The sequence below is a fragment of the Natrix helvetica genome (genome assembly GCF_964273705.1).
Source record: "Natrix helvetica genome assembly, chromosome: 4".
Taxonomy (NCBI): Eukaryota; Metazoa; Chordata; class Lepidosauria; order Squamata; family Natricidae; genus Natrix; species Natrix helvetica.
Genome location: NC_138550.1, coordinates 115246687 through 115263451, shown reverse-complemented (window position 1 = coordinate 115263451; position 16765 = coordinate 115246687). Strand labels below are relative to the sequence as shown.

Genomic DNA, 16765 nt, shown 5'->3' with positions numbered 1-16765 from the left:
TCCAAAAAATATAGTATATTCTAGTAGAAATGAATGTATACTGTATTGTTGAGAGTATAAGACACACCTAGTTTTGGGGAAAGAAAATGGGAAAAAATTCTGCCTACCAGGTATTCATTTTTTTCCCCATAGCACCAGAAAAGCAAGCAAACACAATAATATTATAAAATGACACTTTTTGCCACCACCACCCGGAAGCCGGGGGGGGGGGGGGAGATCTTAGCTAAATCTGGGCATTTAGCAAAAAGCACTTAAGCACTTAAAATATAACAAACCTGAATCAACAAACCAGCCCAGTGCTTGCCTGAAGGAAACTATTGAGAAAACTCAGCCGGATAGGAAAAATTCCTGCCTTGCCCTTAAAGGGATTATCCCCAAAAGAATAGAAATCAGTAGCCACAGGAACTCTCTGCCTTGCCCTTGAGAGGATTATCTCCCAAAAATAGAAACTGGACAAAAGAAGTACCTCTTAAGGCAGTCTTCAAATCTTTAAGTGAATAAATGAGTGAAGCGACTCATCAGGCCTGAAAAAACACTTCCAAAAGCTACATTCGGAATATGCCGCACCCAAATTTCCACCCTCTTTTGGGGTGGAAATTTATGCTCTGAAAAATATACCGAAAAATATGGTATATAGCAGTAATGGCTAACCTTTTGTGGCTGACGTGCCAAAAGCGGGGGAGAGCATGGGGGGGGGGGTTCCTGTACGGGTGTGCCACGTGCATAATGCTATGCGCATGACCGCAGCATGCAGATGTACATGACCAGTGCTCCTCCCCAATTTTTGGCTTGCTTTTTTCGCCCTCCCCAGGCTCCAGAGGCTTTATAGGAGCCTGGGGAGGGTGAAAACAGCCTCCTCCCCAAGAGGCCCTCCGGGGGCTTCAGGAACTTCACTGAAGCTTCCTAAAAGCTCTGGAGGGCTAAAATTGGCCCTACGAGCAAACCGGGAGGGTGAAAAGGCCTCAAAAGAAGGGCGAAGTCAGCTGACAGGGCAATGCCTCATGTGTCCTGACAAATGGCTCCACGTGCCACTTGTGGCAGGCGTGCCATAGGTTCACCACCACCGGTATATAGTATAAATATTCTAGTGTATAATAGTTAGTATATTCTAGTGGAAATGAAATAAAATAACACCTGTTCTTTTTATGAAGGAAGTTATCAGAAATTATAAGAAGTTATAAGAGTGTCGAGTAAACTCTTGGGCTTCTGTTATAATTTGCTTTTAATTTTATGTTAAGTATTCTCTTTCTCTTTTATTCCTCCCCCAACCCTTCCCAAAAGCTGAAGCAATAGCTATGATTGCCCAAGATCAGGAAGTATTTGAAAGGGAACACAGATTTATACAGGTAAGTAACATCAACATTAAACAGAAACATTCTATAATATTTGTATTAAAAACCTAAATATATTTTTTGGTATTTTTGTGTTTTGTATAATTTCAGGAAGAGAAAATGGACCTGCAAAATACATCTGGATTAGAAGATGCATCTTGGAAATCAGTTAATAACCATAATATATTAAGAGAGTCTCAAAATGACTTTCATAGAGATGCAAGCTATTTACGACTTTCTCTGGGAGAATTCTTTGGTCAGAAATCTGAGGCTCTTGGTTGTCTTGGTGGAAGTGGTGATGTGAAACGGGTACATATATAGCTGCTTTTATATGCAGGAGACACATTGTGTTTTTGCATTGTTTTCAGTTAAAATTATTATAGTTTGTTGGCAGATTATTAAAAATAAAGGGATTCATTTGAAGGGTTATGGGCAAGACAGAATACTTAACTTATATAAACAATTTGACATTTGATATTGCTAGATTTAGTCCATACATTTCCCTGATACTATTTAACTTATCAATAAATGTCTTGCTTTCATTGTGTCTTTTTATAGCCATCTTTTGGTTATCATATCACTTCTCCAAAGAAGAGACAGCCCATATCTTTGTTGAGGCAATCTGATATATATACAACAAACTCTGGTGAACAGGATTTGAATATTTCTAGTAATTGTCAAGGTAATTTCTACTTTAAATGTAATAATATTTATTGTATGTTTGGATGTACTGATTGTATTTCACTTCTGAATAGTTATTTATTTTTCAGTATTGGCTATCTCCTTTCACCAACTCTGGAGAAAAAGCTTAGATTTTTTTTCTAGTGTTATTTATTGTGTGGTGAAGGGAATAGCATCTTTCTCCAGTTGTAGCCTGTTCTAATCTTGTCTTTCTTTAGGAAACAGAAATCTTCAATAGTTGGGGCAATTGTCCTCATAACCATAACAATTAGAATAGCTAACCCATTCTCAATTTTGCTTTATTTTTTATTATTTTATTTTATAGGGTCTTATGGCCAGCAAGTACATGGGTAATAACTTACTGTTCATGGACACAGATTTCTCTGATAGCCAACCATTGATACTAAGTCCCAGTGACCTAAGGTTATTTCCTGTTAGTACTTAGCTTCATTCCCTTCAGGGAAACATAATTAGTGCTGTAGCTGCTGATTTACTGGGAACGAGCTGTGTGCAGTTTCTGGTGTGCAGTAAGCTGGTCAGTGGTCCTTTGAGAAGTTGGATGGTTCAGACACTGGAATAAATGGAGGCTAGCAGTGCCAGCCAGTCATTTCTCCCTTCTGATCCTTTAGAAAAAGAACAGTGAAAGGACACTAGTACCATATTTTTTTCAGAAGTGCTGTTATCTATGGTTGCATCTAATATTCCTAGATATACTACTCTGGAAGGAGTATAAATCCTTCTATTCCTCACCTTTCATTCAGAGCTGAAGAAGTTTCTTGGATGAGAAGTGAAACATTTTCAAAGAAAAACACAAAGTCCAGTTGCCTCTTGAAAAAAAGCACCTTTGGGATGTCTATAGTAGACTTTCATCTAAAAGATAGTATATTTGTTAGATAACCTTGAATTGTTGCTAAACCCTTTCCTAAAGAATCATACTAATCTGACCTCGGAGAGACTAGTTTCTTGGATTTTTCATTTTTAGTCCTGATTAGAGAAGTCAGCCTTTTTTCAGCAAGTCTTTACTCTCTGTGTAAGACAGGTAATGTTAATTGTAGTTTGTAGAGCCAGACTATGGCACAGCACCATATTCCTTGCCTAATCAGATGTAGAGCTTCCAATATGAATAGAGGCTAATGATGGAAATAACTTTTTTGCATGTTCCCCTAGTATTAGAGATGGATTGGCTCCAAAATCCAGAAATTTTAATTGTGCTATAAAATTGGTGCCTGTCTCACAATTTATATCATATTCAATATGTTTTCATGAGATTATTCTGTTATTTCTCTTATTTCACAAAGGGGATAGTGACTATTGTTGTCACCTCAAATTTTGAGCAATACATGCCTAAGCCTAATAGGTTGATCTGTTAATCCACTCCTCACGGGTCACATACCAAGAATCAGGCTCTCCTTTGTCTATTATAGGAAATACAGTACATAGGATGTACACATAGACTTTTTTTGTACAGCATAAGCAAGGCTTCCACCCCCCTTCAGGACTCTTATCAATTGCAGGCAGTGATGCAGATTTTCTCACATATATCCCTTTCTGAAGACCTTGGAGTTCTTTTTCTTATTGTCATTCCAAAATTGGGAAAGAGCTATCTTTTCTTACAGAAATTAGCATTAAAAGATATATAGGTCAATAGTAATTGGAAAGAGATACAGTCCCTTCTATGATATGCAGAAGAAAATGGTCTAGTCGTTCCCGACTCTAGGGGGCGGTGCTCATCTCTGTTTCAAAGCCAAAGAGCTATGCTGTCTGAAGACGTCTCCGTGGTCATGTGCCGGCATGACTAAATGTCAAAGCACGGAACGCTGTTACCTTCCCACCAAAGGTGGTCTCTATTTTTCTACTTGCATTTTTTAATGTGGTTTCAAACTGCTAGGTTGGCAGAAACTTGGGACAAGTAACGGGAGTTCACCCTGTTACACGGCACTAGGGATTCGAACTGCTGAACATGCCGACCTTTCAATCAACAAGCTGAGCATTTTCGCCACTGAGCCTTATATAGAACCCTATAGAAAATGGTACTTCATGGACTTTACAATATGTCTGCTGACTAGTTACTACCAAATATGGAGATATTTGCTTTATTTCTTATTGGGTGAGGTTTTTTTTCTTGTTTGGGTGAAGCTTGATAATTAAAATCTAGCATGTGTGAAAGTTTGCAGTAAGAAAATCGATTCCACCAGATTTGAGATCCATTCCAAAGTGGACCGAGGGACAACTGCAACTGGGAGAGCCAGGATTACAATCATTAAGCAAAGTGGTCATGTGGTGTCTCATTCAACAACTTTCGGGCCCAAAAGTGGTCATACTTGGAGGACTACTTGTAGTATAGGTGTTCATAAAGCATTCTTTGTGATCATAAATCATAGTTTATGAAATTATTTTTGGAGAGTCCACAACAATTGCTATTTGCAAAATTTGCTTTCAAATCTGTATGTAAAGCTAAAGACCAGCATTTGTTCCTTAAAATGCTGGACCTCTTTTCTCACTGTTATTAGTTTAAATGATGTTCTAACCTGTTTACCATATTTTTCACACTATAAGACACCCCAGAGTATAAGATGCACATTAGCTTTACAGAAGGAAAACAAGAAAAAAAATCTGCCTCTGCCTCCTAGCATCCATCTGGTTATTCATCTGGCTAGCATACTTGCGCTGCCGCCACCAGAAAACACTAGAACCTTCGCTGCTGAGCAGCTGACTGGCAGTTGGATCGGCCTCCCAGAATACTGCCGATCAGCTGTTCTAGGTGGTGGGAATTGCTGCTGATCGCTGCCATTTGCTGCCGATTGCCATTCATAGAGCAGCTGATCGGTGGTATTCCAGGAGGCCGATCCAACTGCTAATCAGCTGATTGGCAGTGAGGGCCAATCCAAACCCCCTCCTGCAATATTTGCTCTATCAGATATACAGACATTTCCACCCATTTTTGGGAGGAGGAAAAGTGTGTCTTATAGTGTGAAAAATATGGTAAATTACATGGGTTTTTGACTGTCTTATCTGTTTTGTTCATTTCTTTAGGAGATGTAAAAGAAAGCATTAAAAAGGAAGTTGCATTTACTACTTCTAATGTTGGTGAATCAGATATGCAATCCAGAGAAAATAGAACTGTAAGTATGCAAATAGATTCCAAAGTCAAAGCAAAAGTATTGATAAAAAAGGTTTGGTTTTATAAAACTACTAAAATAAGTCTGCCATTTGTTTTAAAATAAAGTTATTCGTGTTGAGATTAGAATATAAAACATAACTTTTCTGAGGGGATTTAATGTGGCACAGGCAGCATTTGTGGTGCATAATGTCCACTCATAATTGGATCACTTTTTCTAGACAAGTGGGTTGAGAAAGATTGTGATGAGTTTTCTGTTCAATTCAGTGGTGGGATACAACCTGTACACCCCGGTAGAGGCATACCGGTGCTTGCTGGGAGCACCAGGTACCGTTCCGGTATGGTACTCCGGAGGGCCCGCCTGCCTGCTCTCCTTATCGCTATTTGAGCCGATTGGGGCATTTGCGCACATGCACGGAGCGTATGGCACCTGTGCGACGCTCTGCCGAGCAGCTGGAGCATCGTGAGCAATGGGTATGCATGTGTGCGTGCATGTGGTGGACGCCTGGCCCCATTGCAGCGTATCAGTTGCAACGGGATCTGGAACCCACCACTAGTTCAGTTGAATTAAATGTTTTAATGTAATGTTAAACCTTCAATAAGTCACTTATTTCTCCATTCAGAATCAACCTAGAGACACAGAACCTAAAAGAAAGCACCTTCAACTTGAGCCGTCTGTCCTGAGTGTGAGCACAATTGCATCTGCGATTGCAAATGCTTCTGTTAGCGCTGAACCATCACAGCTAGCTGCTTTGATGATGGCACTTTCAAATAAAAATAAAGAAAGAATAAATGTTCCAGAAGGTGGCAAACTCTCAGACTTCTCAGTTGTCAATCAGTTATTATCAAGCAATATAGAAAATAGTACGTTTGATATAGAAAAATATCTCAGAAGAGCTGAAGAAGTTGAAAGTAACAATGAACAAGAAAACTTGATTAAACATGAAGAAACCACCATAGCTGAGCACAAAGTTTTGTCCCTGCGTGAATCAAAAACTTCTTTTTCGGGAGATTCATCTAAAAACAATTTCAATACCAACCATGGAAAAGAGAAGCAGCATCTGGGAAAAATATATGAGGGAAACTGTGTTGGAGGATTGCACTGTAGCATTTCTTCTGAGCAGAAAACAGAAATGGAATATGTGCAGACGTCATTGAATACAGTTGAATATTTTCCATCAAAAGAGCAGACTTCATTACAAAGTTCAAAAGAAGAGCCAGCCAAAAATGCTGGATTATCTTCAGAGACCGAATTACCATCAATCCCAAGTGAGTTTTAATATTTTTTTCTTTAACCTGGCTTGAATTCAAAAGGCATTTTTATGACAAACAAGGAAAACAATTTTTAATGAAAGTCTTGATTTGCCAGTTTGATTGAAATTGGATAATAAAAAGATAACTAAAGAAATGGAAATATGAATAGGTTTTTTAAAGTGAACCAGCGAGCAGTGTCAGAGATTTCCCATTATACTTTCCTGGCTTATTTGGCATGAAATGTAAAATTGTGCATAAATATTGGAATAAAATATTAAGGTGCAAACTATCTCTGCTTCAGAAGAAGTAATAAAGGAAGTAAATGTAGCAGACAATTTGTTCTAGATTTATTTTGGACTTACTTTGGAAAATAGGCATACATGGCATAATATGTGTAGTATTTGAGGATCATACAAACTAAGTCATCATGTAATTCATTTCCTTTGTTTTTTGTTTAGCATAAAATTTCAAGCAAGTACTCATGGTTTTGAAATCACGGTTTATGCCTTGGTTTTGCATGTAAAAATAATGATCACAACTAGCTTAACTATCTATTAAAAAAAACAATGTCATAGTATAGCCAAGTAAACCCAGCCTGAAATGTAGTACTTTGGATCTTACAATCAGTTAAATAAATACATTACTGTAAAAGAAAATATTTTTTCTATTTTATCTTTCTTGCCATACTTTCCCACATAGCCCATCTAAAAGAAATGGGGAAGTCAAATTCTGGAAAACATGAGTTAAAAAAGGGGAATTTGAGAGAAGTACCTAACATTTCTAATTTACCGCATTTTTCAGAGTATAAGACGCACCTACCCCCCCAAAAAACAGGGTGAAAATCTGGGTGTGTCTTATACACTGAATACAGCATTTTTGGCCTACTGAAACCCCACCCCCTTTGCAAAAATGGACGTGGAGAGGGTTTGGGAAGCTTGCAAAGTGCTCTTAGGAGATGGGGAGGGCAAAAATAAGCGAAAAATAGACTGTCCCCAAGAGCACTCTACAAGCCTCCCAAAGCTCTGCATGCCCCCTCCCTTTTTTCTTTTCTTTTTTTGCAAAAAACAAGGCGTGCAGAGAGGCTTTGGGAGGCCTGCACAGTGCAAAAAAATTTTCTTTAAATTTACCTTTTCAAAATCACGGTGCGTCTTATACTCCGGTGCGTCTTATACTCTGAAAAATACGGGTACTTATTTTTCTTATAAGTGTCCTTCAGTCCTAATTATTACAAATTGATGCATTAACTTTGTATTTTTAAAAAAAAAAAACTAAGTCATGATAATTGTACATGCTTTAGAAATAATCTGAAAAGTTTTTTTAATTATCAGAATTAGTTGGAATATTAAATAATTGGATTTTTATTCACTAAAAATAATGTGGGGTTGTTGTTTTTTTACATTCAAGTGTATTCAGAGTTTTACTTAAGAATGCGATACAATAGAGTGTTCCATTATACTTGTTGGATAAAGAAATGCATTTAACAGAAAGCTATGCCATGCTAACGTACACCTAAATGCATAAATTATTTCCTAGGAATGTTGCAGGACAAATTAGTTATATCCCAGATTTAATTATTCTGTTCAGTGAGAATTTTTCTACTGTTGTACCCATTCCGATTGCCCAGTTTTCAATCATTATTAATATTGATGATAATTTTTATGAAATGGTGCATTTGTATAAGTGAAAAAAATCAACCACAGATAATCGATCAAGTTGTTAACTTTTTTCCCTATATCCAGCCAATTCTAAATCAGAAGAAAGAGGTAACATAAACACCCTCCCTTTCGATTTAAAAGTTATTCCAATATTGGTTCCCCCTATTCCAAACAATGAAAAAGCTACAAATAAAGATAATTGTTCATGCTATAATGAAAAACATGTGACTTTTGAAAACATACATGTTGATAATCAGACTATTGTGGGTAAGTTAAAAATCTTGTATATGAATTTCTGCAGGTCTGAGGGCAGTTTAATTTCTTTTTTCAGAGGACAAGGACTTGCTATGATAGTGGTGTGGAATTCCTCCACTTCATTTCTGGGGGAGTTTTACTCATCTCTATTGAATATCTACTACTGGTTTTTAGAGTTTTCTCTCTTTCTTACTCTGCCTTTTATAGTTTAATGTTATGTATAGTATTATCTATACATAGATTATTTGCTTTTATTGTTCCTTAATTTGTTGCTTGTTTACAAAGACCCTAATTAAAAAAAAAACAATGAGAAAGCCATAATATTGTTCTTTTTCTAGAGTGGAACTACCCATTAAGGATAACTTTTCAATATCATAATGTGTTCATCACTGTAGCTTAAGTTAAAAGGTGCTTATACTAAATTAGAATATTTTGTCAGCCAAAAATGCTGCGCAGAATTTTTTAAAAACACAATTTTATCAAATTTAAATATGAAGAAAAAGTAAATAACCAGAGAAAGAAAAAAACATCAGATAAAAAAACATGGTAAAAGTACAAAGAAAAAAGGTGAAAGGTAAAGAAAAAAAAAGAAAATTAATAGCTTCTGACTACCTTTGGTACAGATATAGATAAAAAGAAATGCATCCAATTCTTATTTAAAATTAACAATAGTCTACATTTCTTCTGTAAGCCCATATGGGGCTTCCAAGTACAGGTGAAACTCAAAAAATTAGAATATCGTGCAAAAGTTCATTTATTTTAGTAATGCAACTTAAAAGGTGAAACTAATATATGAGATATATGAGATACATGCAAAGCAAGATCGTTCAAGATGTGATTTGTCATAATTGTGATGATTATGGCGTACAGCTCATGAAAACCCCAAATCCACCATCTCAGAAAATTAGAATATTACATGCAATCAATAGAACAAGAATTGTACATAGAACAATATTGGACCTCTGAAAAGTATAAGCATTCATGTGTACTCGGTTTGGGCCCCTTTTGCAGCAATTACTGCCTCAATGCGGCGTGGCATGGAAGCTATCAGCCTTTGGCACTGCTGAGGTGTTATGGAAGACCAGGATGCTTCAATAGTGGCCTTCAGCTCTTCTGCATTGTTCGGTCTCATGTCTCTCATCTTTCTCTTGGCAATGCCCCATAGATTCTCTATGGGGTTCAGATCAGACGAGTTTGCTGGCCAATCAAGCACAATAATCCAACGGTCATTGAACCAGGTTTTGGTGTTTTTGGCAGTATGGGCAGGTGTCAGGTCCTGCTGGAAAATGAAGTCAGCATCCCCATAAAGCTTTTCTGCGGAAGGAAGCATGAAATGCTCCAAAATCTCCTGGTAGATGGCTGCGTTGACCCTGGACTTAATGAAGCACAGTGGACCAACACCAGCAGATGACGTGGCTCCCCAAATCAACACAGACTATGGAAACTTCACACTGGGGTTCAAGCATCTTGCAGTGTGTGCCTCTCCATTCTTCCTCTATACTCTGGGTCCTTGGTTTCCAAATGAGATGCAAAAGTTGCTCTCATCAGAAAAGAGGACTTTGGACCACTGAGCAACAGACCAGGTCTGTTTTTCTTTAGTCTAGATAAGACGCTTCTGATGTTGTTTGTTGTTCAGGAGCGGCTTGACAAGAGGAATACGACATTTGAAGCCCATGTCCAGGATCCATTTGTGTGTGGTGGCTCTTGATGCACTGACTCCAGCCTTAGTTCACTCCTTGTGAAAGTCCCCAACACTTTTGAATGGCCTTTTCCTGACAATCCTCTTCAGGCTGCGGTCATCCCTGCTGCTTGTGCACCTTTTTCTTCCACACTTTTCCCTTCCACATAACTTTCTATTAATGTGCTTTGATACAGCACTTTGGGAACATCTAACTTCTTTTGCAATTACCCTTTGAGGCTTTCCCTCCTTATGGAGAGTGTCAATGATGGTTTTCTGCACAACTGTCAGGTCAGCAGTCTTTCCCATGATTGTGATTCCTACTGAACCAGACTGAGAGACCATTTAAAGGCTCAGGAATCCTTTGCAGGTGTTATGGCTTAATTAGCTGATTATAGTGGGACACTTAGAGCCTAGAATATTGCACCTTTTCATAATATTCTAATTTTCTGAGATTGTGGATTTGAGGTTTTCATGAGCTGTAAGCCATAATGATCACAATTATGACAAATCACGGCTTGAAGTCTCTTGCTTTGCATGTAATGAGTCTATCTCATATATTAGTTTCACCTTTTAAGTTGCATTACTGAAATAAATGCATTTTTGCATGATATTCTAATTTTTTGAGTTTCACCTGTATATATAAGTAAGATAGGTATTGGAAGTAAATGTTTTATCAAATAATACCTGTAGTATCAGTATCAGCTGGCCTTCTTCTGGATCTTATATCTTCTGTGAGCCTCTCTTAGAATTAGATGCATAGTATTTCCCTTTGGGAATTTCTTTTCATATAAGTTCACTTACCTTACATATTTCTATTACTATGGTTTGAGTAAAGTATTATAATTGTTTGGTGGATAGATAGTGGAAAGCAATTTGTCTATTATATTTTTTCAGTTTATAAGCTGCCCCATTTATTCAAGCTTATAATTGACTACATTTGTTCAGCCAATTGATTGATTTTTTACTTAGTATGTTGGATTATAAATTATAGTCATGATCGAGCTTTAAGTGAGAATTCAGCAAATTATAGTTTAAAAAATTGCCTCCCCTCAGTGTCTAGTTTAGTACACTGCAAATTCCTGCCTCATCTGAAAGGCAGAAGACACATTAGTACATCACAATATTTAGGGAACTGGCAATACTATTTAGACATCACTAAGATCCAAAATATTTTTCAGGTGAAGCTGCTGGAAGAACTGAACCAAAGCTTATGACATCAACACCTGGTGTTCAAATTTCAGATGAACAGTATAGCTTCAGACCTTCAACTTCCCCACTGACTCATTCATCACCAAGTGAATCTTCAGGAGCCACTTTTACAGGGTAAGAGTTCTATGTATCTAAGAGATAGGCTATGCTTATGTAAGAGAGACAGGTTGTTATGATGCTTTATCCTATAGTATTGCTTCCGTGTTCTGTATCACCAATTTGGTGTCTCAGGCAAAGATGGTTCCCTTTTTTAAAAACTAGGGATACAAAGGATTTGAGGTATTGCATTCAACCACTACAATTGAATTTATTCATTAACCTATCAGAAAATGTTATTTTTGTTTGTTAGGGGATACCAATTTTTATCTTTGTTTCCTTTGCTAAGAATTCTTCTTTAAAGAGAAACTTTTCAGAAAGTTATTGAAGATATTTAAATTGACATTAGACTTTGCAGTTCCCCTCTGCTTTGTTTCTTAGGTCTGCCTTTCCTTCTACACCACCCAACTTTAAGGAAACAATTTGCAATGACAATACATTACGACAATCAATATACTCTAATCCTAGCTTAGAACATTTGACTTTTGTTTCTGCCACTGAAAACACTTGTGAAAGTCCAGCTCTGTCTAGTCCAACAAGATACAAAGTAAGTACTTTGTTAAATCTAATGTTTATTTATATACAGACATTAAGGCTGTACTTACCTTTCAGATTACACTTCATGGAATTACAATAGAATAAAATGTTAGACAAGGAACACTGTAGTTTTATGTAGCATTTTTCAAGCTCTGGTTTCTGCCATGAAGGTTAATCATTTCTGTTTTAACTATAAATGGATTTCCTCAGTTCGGAAGTTTTCAAATCTCAAATTTACAATGTAGTGAAATTAGTACTGTTATCAATTAAAGATATTGCACCTAAAATTTGATATCTATTTTATTTCACAATATCTACAGATAGTCCTTGCTTAACAATGGTAATTGGGACTGTAATTTCCATTGCTAAGCAAGTCAGTCATAAATGCAACATCATGAGTTGTCTGCGTTACTTAATGATAATCCTACTCGTCCCATTTGTCATCTTTAAGCAAGGACCTTAGATTACCAGGACGTGCAACTTCCTGCCTGTTTCCAACAACCAAAACCAGTGGTGAAGCTGGCAGGAAGCTACAAGTTCAAGTCACAATAAGCCTTTCTTCTGGTGGTTCACAAGCAGACTGGTGGAAATGGATTTTAGTGAATGCAGGTGGGTCCACTTGCACACTGGAGTTCAAAAAGATCATGTTATATTTGTCAAAGATTTTTTTTTATGTCAGTAAATGTATAACAAAAATTAGTACAGGTACTCCTTGCTTAATGACCAGTTACAACTACTGTTTATGTTAAAGTTATGTTTGCCTCAGGAAGGGTATATTTTGCAGTATGTATAGCATTTATGAAATCAAAAGAAATCATATACACACTCCAGAGACGTGCGGTGAGGTTTATGGCTCGTGAGGCACTGACGTCATCAAATGATCATCCTGAAGGGAGAACAGTGACAACTTTGATATTTGCAAGCGTGCAAGCAAAATACCCCAGGATCAATGTGGCGGGGGCAGCAACTCCTTCCGCTGCGCTGCGGAGAAGAGCCACACTGTGCAGGAGACTCCTCAGCGCTAGCCTCAGATCAGCGCGAGCCGCGGTTCCCTTCATGTTGGCTCAGGAAGAAGGGGAATGGGACCGCATGTGCAGAAGCACTCGCCTCAGATCAGCGCAAGCCGCTGCCCCATTCCCCTCCTTCCTGAGCCAACATGAAGGGGACCGCGGCTCGCGCTGATCTGAGGCTAGCGCTGAGGAGCCTCCTGCATACGCTGCCCCATTCCCCTCCTTGAGCCAACATGAAGGGGACCGCGGCTCGTGCTGATCTGAGGCTAGCACTGAGGAGCCTCCTGCACACCCGGTCCCATTCCCCTCCTTCCTAACCCAACATGGGACCGAGACTCACGCTGATCTGAGGCTAGCGCTGAGGAGCCTCCTGCACACGCTATCCCATTCCCCTCCTTCCTGAGCCAACATGAAGGCGACCGCGAGAAGGGAAGAAAAAGGGAAGAGTTGAGTCACAGGAAGAACAAGCGAGAGTTAAAAGCCTAAAAAATCCCGAACTAGGGGAGGCATGCAGTTTTCCTGCCTCCAGCGAGGGTTAAAAGCCTTAAAAATCCCGAGGTAGGGGAGGCATGCAGTTCTCTTGCCTCCCAGTAGAGGGCGCTTTTTTAGAGGCTTTTTTAAGCCTCACCTCAGTACTCGCCTTTTCCTTTTTACATTTTTTTTTCTTTTCATGATGAGAGCGGTGAGGCTGTGCCTCCCCTGACTACACGTCACTGACACTCTATCACAAGATTGTGATCTGGGTTCTTGGCAACCTATTCCCGCTGATGACTAGCTGCAAAGCATCCCACAATCACAAGCCAATATGTGATCTTCTCTGCCGGCTTCCCGAGAAAGTCTGAGGAGGGAAGCTGACAGGGAAGGTTGTAACCTGCTGAGAGGATTCTTATTTTTGCTGCTGGGGGGTTTTCTGAAAGAATTCCCTTGGTTCCATGCCTGCTTAGATCTCAACAGCCAATATCCAATTGGGCATGGAGCTCAAAATCTTCTTTTCCTCCATGAGCTTTCCACAGAGCAGTGAGAGGAGGACCACAAGCTCTGTGTATGCTTGGACCTCACCTACTAAAATTAAAGAAGGCACAGAACTCAAAATCTCTCCTCACCTCTGCAGAGTCCTCAACTCTCAAAGGACTACCTACCTGCCTGTTGCTCTGTTTGTTTAACTACCTAGGAGATCACCTAATGATTGCAACCAGAAATACTGGGATTGTCATTGAGTGAACAACTAGTTCTGTCGCTTCACTCAGTGTCTGAGATTCCAGTCCCAATTGTGGTTGAGGACTACCTATATAAAAATATTGTTATTAGCTATTTTTAAAAAACAGATTTATTGATGATTTGAACTTATGTGTCCTCAATAAAATATTTCATTGTGTACAATAAAATATGTACTTCACCTAAGAACGCATGCTGTAAATCCTAATCAGAATTTTAATTTTTTCTGTTTAGAGTAATCGTACCAGTGAGTTGAGTACCACAATAGTTTGGAATAGTCCAGGTTCATTAATGGAGACACAAACAGGAAAAAGCATTGCTTTGCAAAGTAACAAATCTCTATCATTGAACAGAAATGCAAGAACGAAGAGTCTAGTTATAAATGAAAATGTAGATCATAACAATCAATGTGATAAGAAAAAATCAACTGGAGAACTTCCAACAACAAGCAAAGATCAAACTACACAGAACTGTAAAAAAAATAATGAACTGGATCAGGTTGATATGCCTGCAGTACAGCAGTACTACACAAATGCTGTTCATGGACCAGGCTTACCGTCTCCAAAGAAACTGTCAGCTTTTAATGATTTAGGCAACTGTATTTCATTAAATGAAAATAGAGAGCTTTTCAAATCCCAGAGTGCAGCTTCAAAGCTTCCGTCAATGTCTTCTGGTCTTCCAGCACTATTAACAGGATGTTCTCTTAAATCAACTCCATTTGCCCAGCAATATTTGGGAAGCTTGCCATCTCATGCAAATGTTGTTTTGCCTCGGTACTGTCCACCAGTTCTTAGTGTTCCAGCGGGTCTGATTTATTCTACGATTCCTGTTGGTCACATTCAAAGCTCAGTATCTCCTGGAATAGCAGTAGGTTCAGGCACTGGGTCTGGAATGACAGGAACAAGTCAGCGTTGCAACCTTACATCCAACCAAAATATCTTTAGTGGTACCTTGCACACTGGGCAAGCACCTGATGCTGTGGGACTTAGGCAGAGGGAAGAATCAGTGTCATTTGGTTTTGGTAAGTCAGTTCACTTTGATTTCAGTATATCATACTCATGTAAACTAGATTTAGTGTATATATATATATATATATATATATATATATATATATATATATATATATATATATATATATATATATATATATATATATATATATATATATATATATATATATATATATATATATATATATATATATATATATATATATATATATATATATATATATATATATATATATATATATATATATATATATATATATATATATATATATATATATATATATATATATATATATATATATATATATATATATATATATATATATATATATATATATATATATATATATATATATATATGTTTTCTTAACTCATTCTTTAATCCCTTTGATTTACTATTCTATTCTTATGCCTTCTATAGTGTTGGTGAACTTGAAGGAGATTTTTAGTATAATGAGTATAGATATACTTTTATCTCTGAAGCAAATCACAAGGCAATTCTTTTCCATACCAGAATCATCTTGTCAATTGGAAATAACTATATGGACTGTTTAGCTTTCTTTAAAGGTGTGAACTGTGCTGTACTGCAGTAATTCTACAGTACAGTAATTCTGCAGTAATAATATAACAATTTTCTCAAAAGATTAATGAATTTTTGTGCACCAGTTGACCTGATTCCAGAATAAGAGACTTTCTCACACAGAGTTTACCTGATGAAACTCAAAGACTCTTATTCTTAAAAATCTTTTCAAATAATTCTAACATAGTCATTTTATTTTGCTATACTTGGTTAAATCACCTAAAAGCAGGTAACCATAAAATGATAGAAAGAAAGCTCTTTTCCCATCACCTATACTATAGTTTTATAATATGTGAACATATTTTTTCTATAATTGAAATTATTTCTAAGTAATACTTTATAGAATGAAAATCTTGGTGGAAGTTGTGCTTTATTTGTTTTTACAAATAGAGCAAATCATAATATCTGATATTAAATGCTGCATTAAATCAAATTAGCAAATCATAGCTATGGATTTTAAAATTATATGAGCATCTTTTATTTAGTCTTATATTTAAAAATATGCTTACAAGGACCAAATAAGGAATAAATATTAACTATATAACTTTTCATTATTATAAAGAGGCTGCTTGAATATAACATGTCTTAACATTTAGCCATACTGTTGTTGTTTTTTTTACCTTAGAACGTGTCAAGGTCCCAGAAGAAGTAAAATTCCCTAATTCTTGTTGTGTGGGTCTGACATCCCATGCTGTCCTTAGCATTCTTAATCCATCTGAACGATGGCTACAAGTCAATATTTGCCTCCTTAGTATTATGCTTGATGGTAAAAAGGTATGTAATAAAATTTGTATATTCTTTAAAAAATTAGTATTAAAAAAAGGTGGGTAATTTTAATGTGCTCGGAAATTGAGCAAAAATACAATTAGAAATGGAGCTACAGCCTCTATGGTAGCCTCAGGAAGATTTCTTAACTTGAAATCTCAGCATGTCATTGTGAAATTATATCAGTTTTATCTTCTACATATCCTATTCCCAACTATTGGTTATGATTCTTTGTCAAACATCTATGTGATATTTATAACGAACCTTTCATGTTTTTCCTGTTCAAAATATAGGCCAATATAACATTTAGGCCAAAAAGCAGAGAAGATATTAATGTGATCAGTACAGTCATACAACTTGAAGATTTT

At 37.1% G+C, this 16765-nt stretch overlaps 1 protein-coding gene across 3 annotated transcripts in view; it reads left to right on the top strand.

Moving 5' to 3' along the window:
- The window catches only part of CEP192 (centrosomal protein 192), a 78718-nt gene that overhangs the window by 20916 nt on the left and 41037 nt on the right, over nt 1-16765 (top strand). For all 3 annotated transcript variants that reach the window (XM_081952761.1, XM_081952759.1, XM_081952760.1), the window contains exons 13-21: nt 1282-1346; nt 1443-1640; nt 1890-2013; nt 5046-5134; nt 5754-6399; nt 11154-11298; nt 11662-11827; nt 14277-15063; nt 16258-16406. In XM_081952761.1, coding sequence (XP_081808887.1) covers nt 1282-1346; nt 1443-1640; nt 1890-2013; nt 5046-5134; nt 5754-6399; nt 11154-11298; nt 11662-11827; nt 14277-15063; nt 16258-16406 — 2369 coding nt within the window. The remainder of the gene's footprint in view (nt 1-1281; nt 1347-1442; nt 1641-1889; nt 2014-5045; nt 5135-5753; nt 6400-11153; nt 11299-11661; nt 11828-14276; nt 15064-16257; nt 16407-16765) is intronic.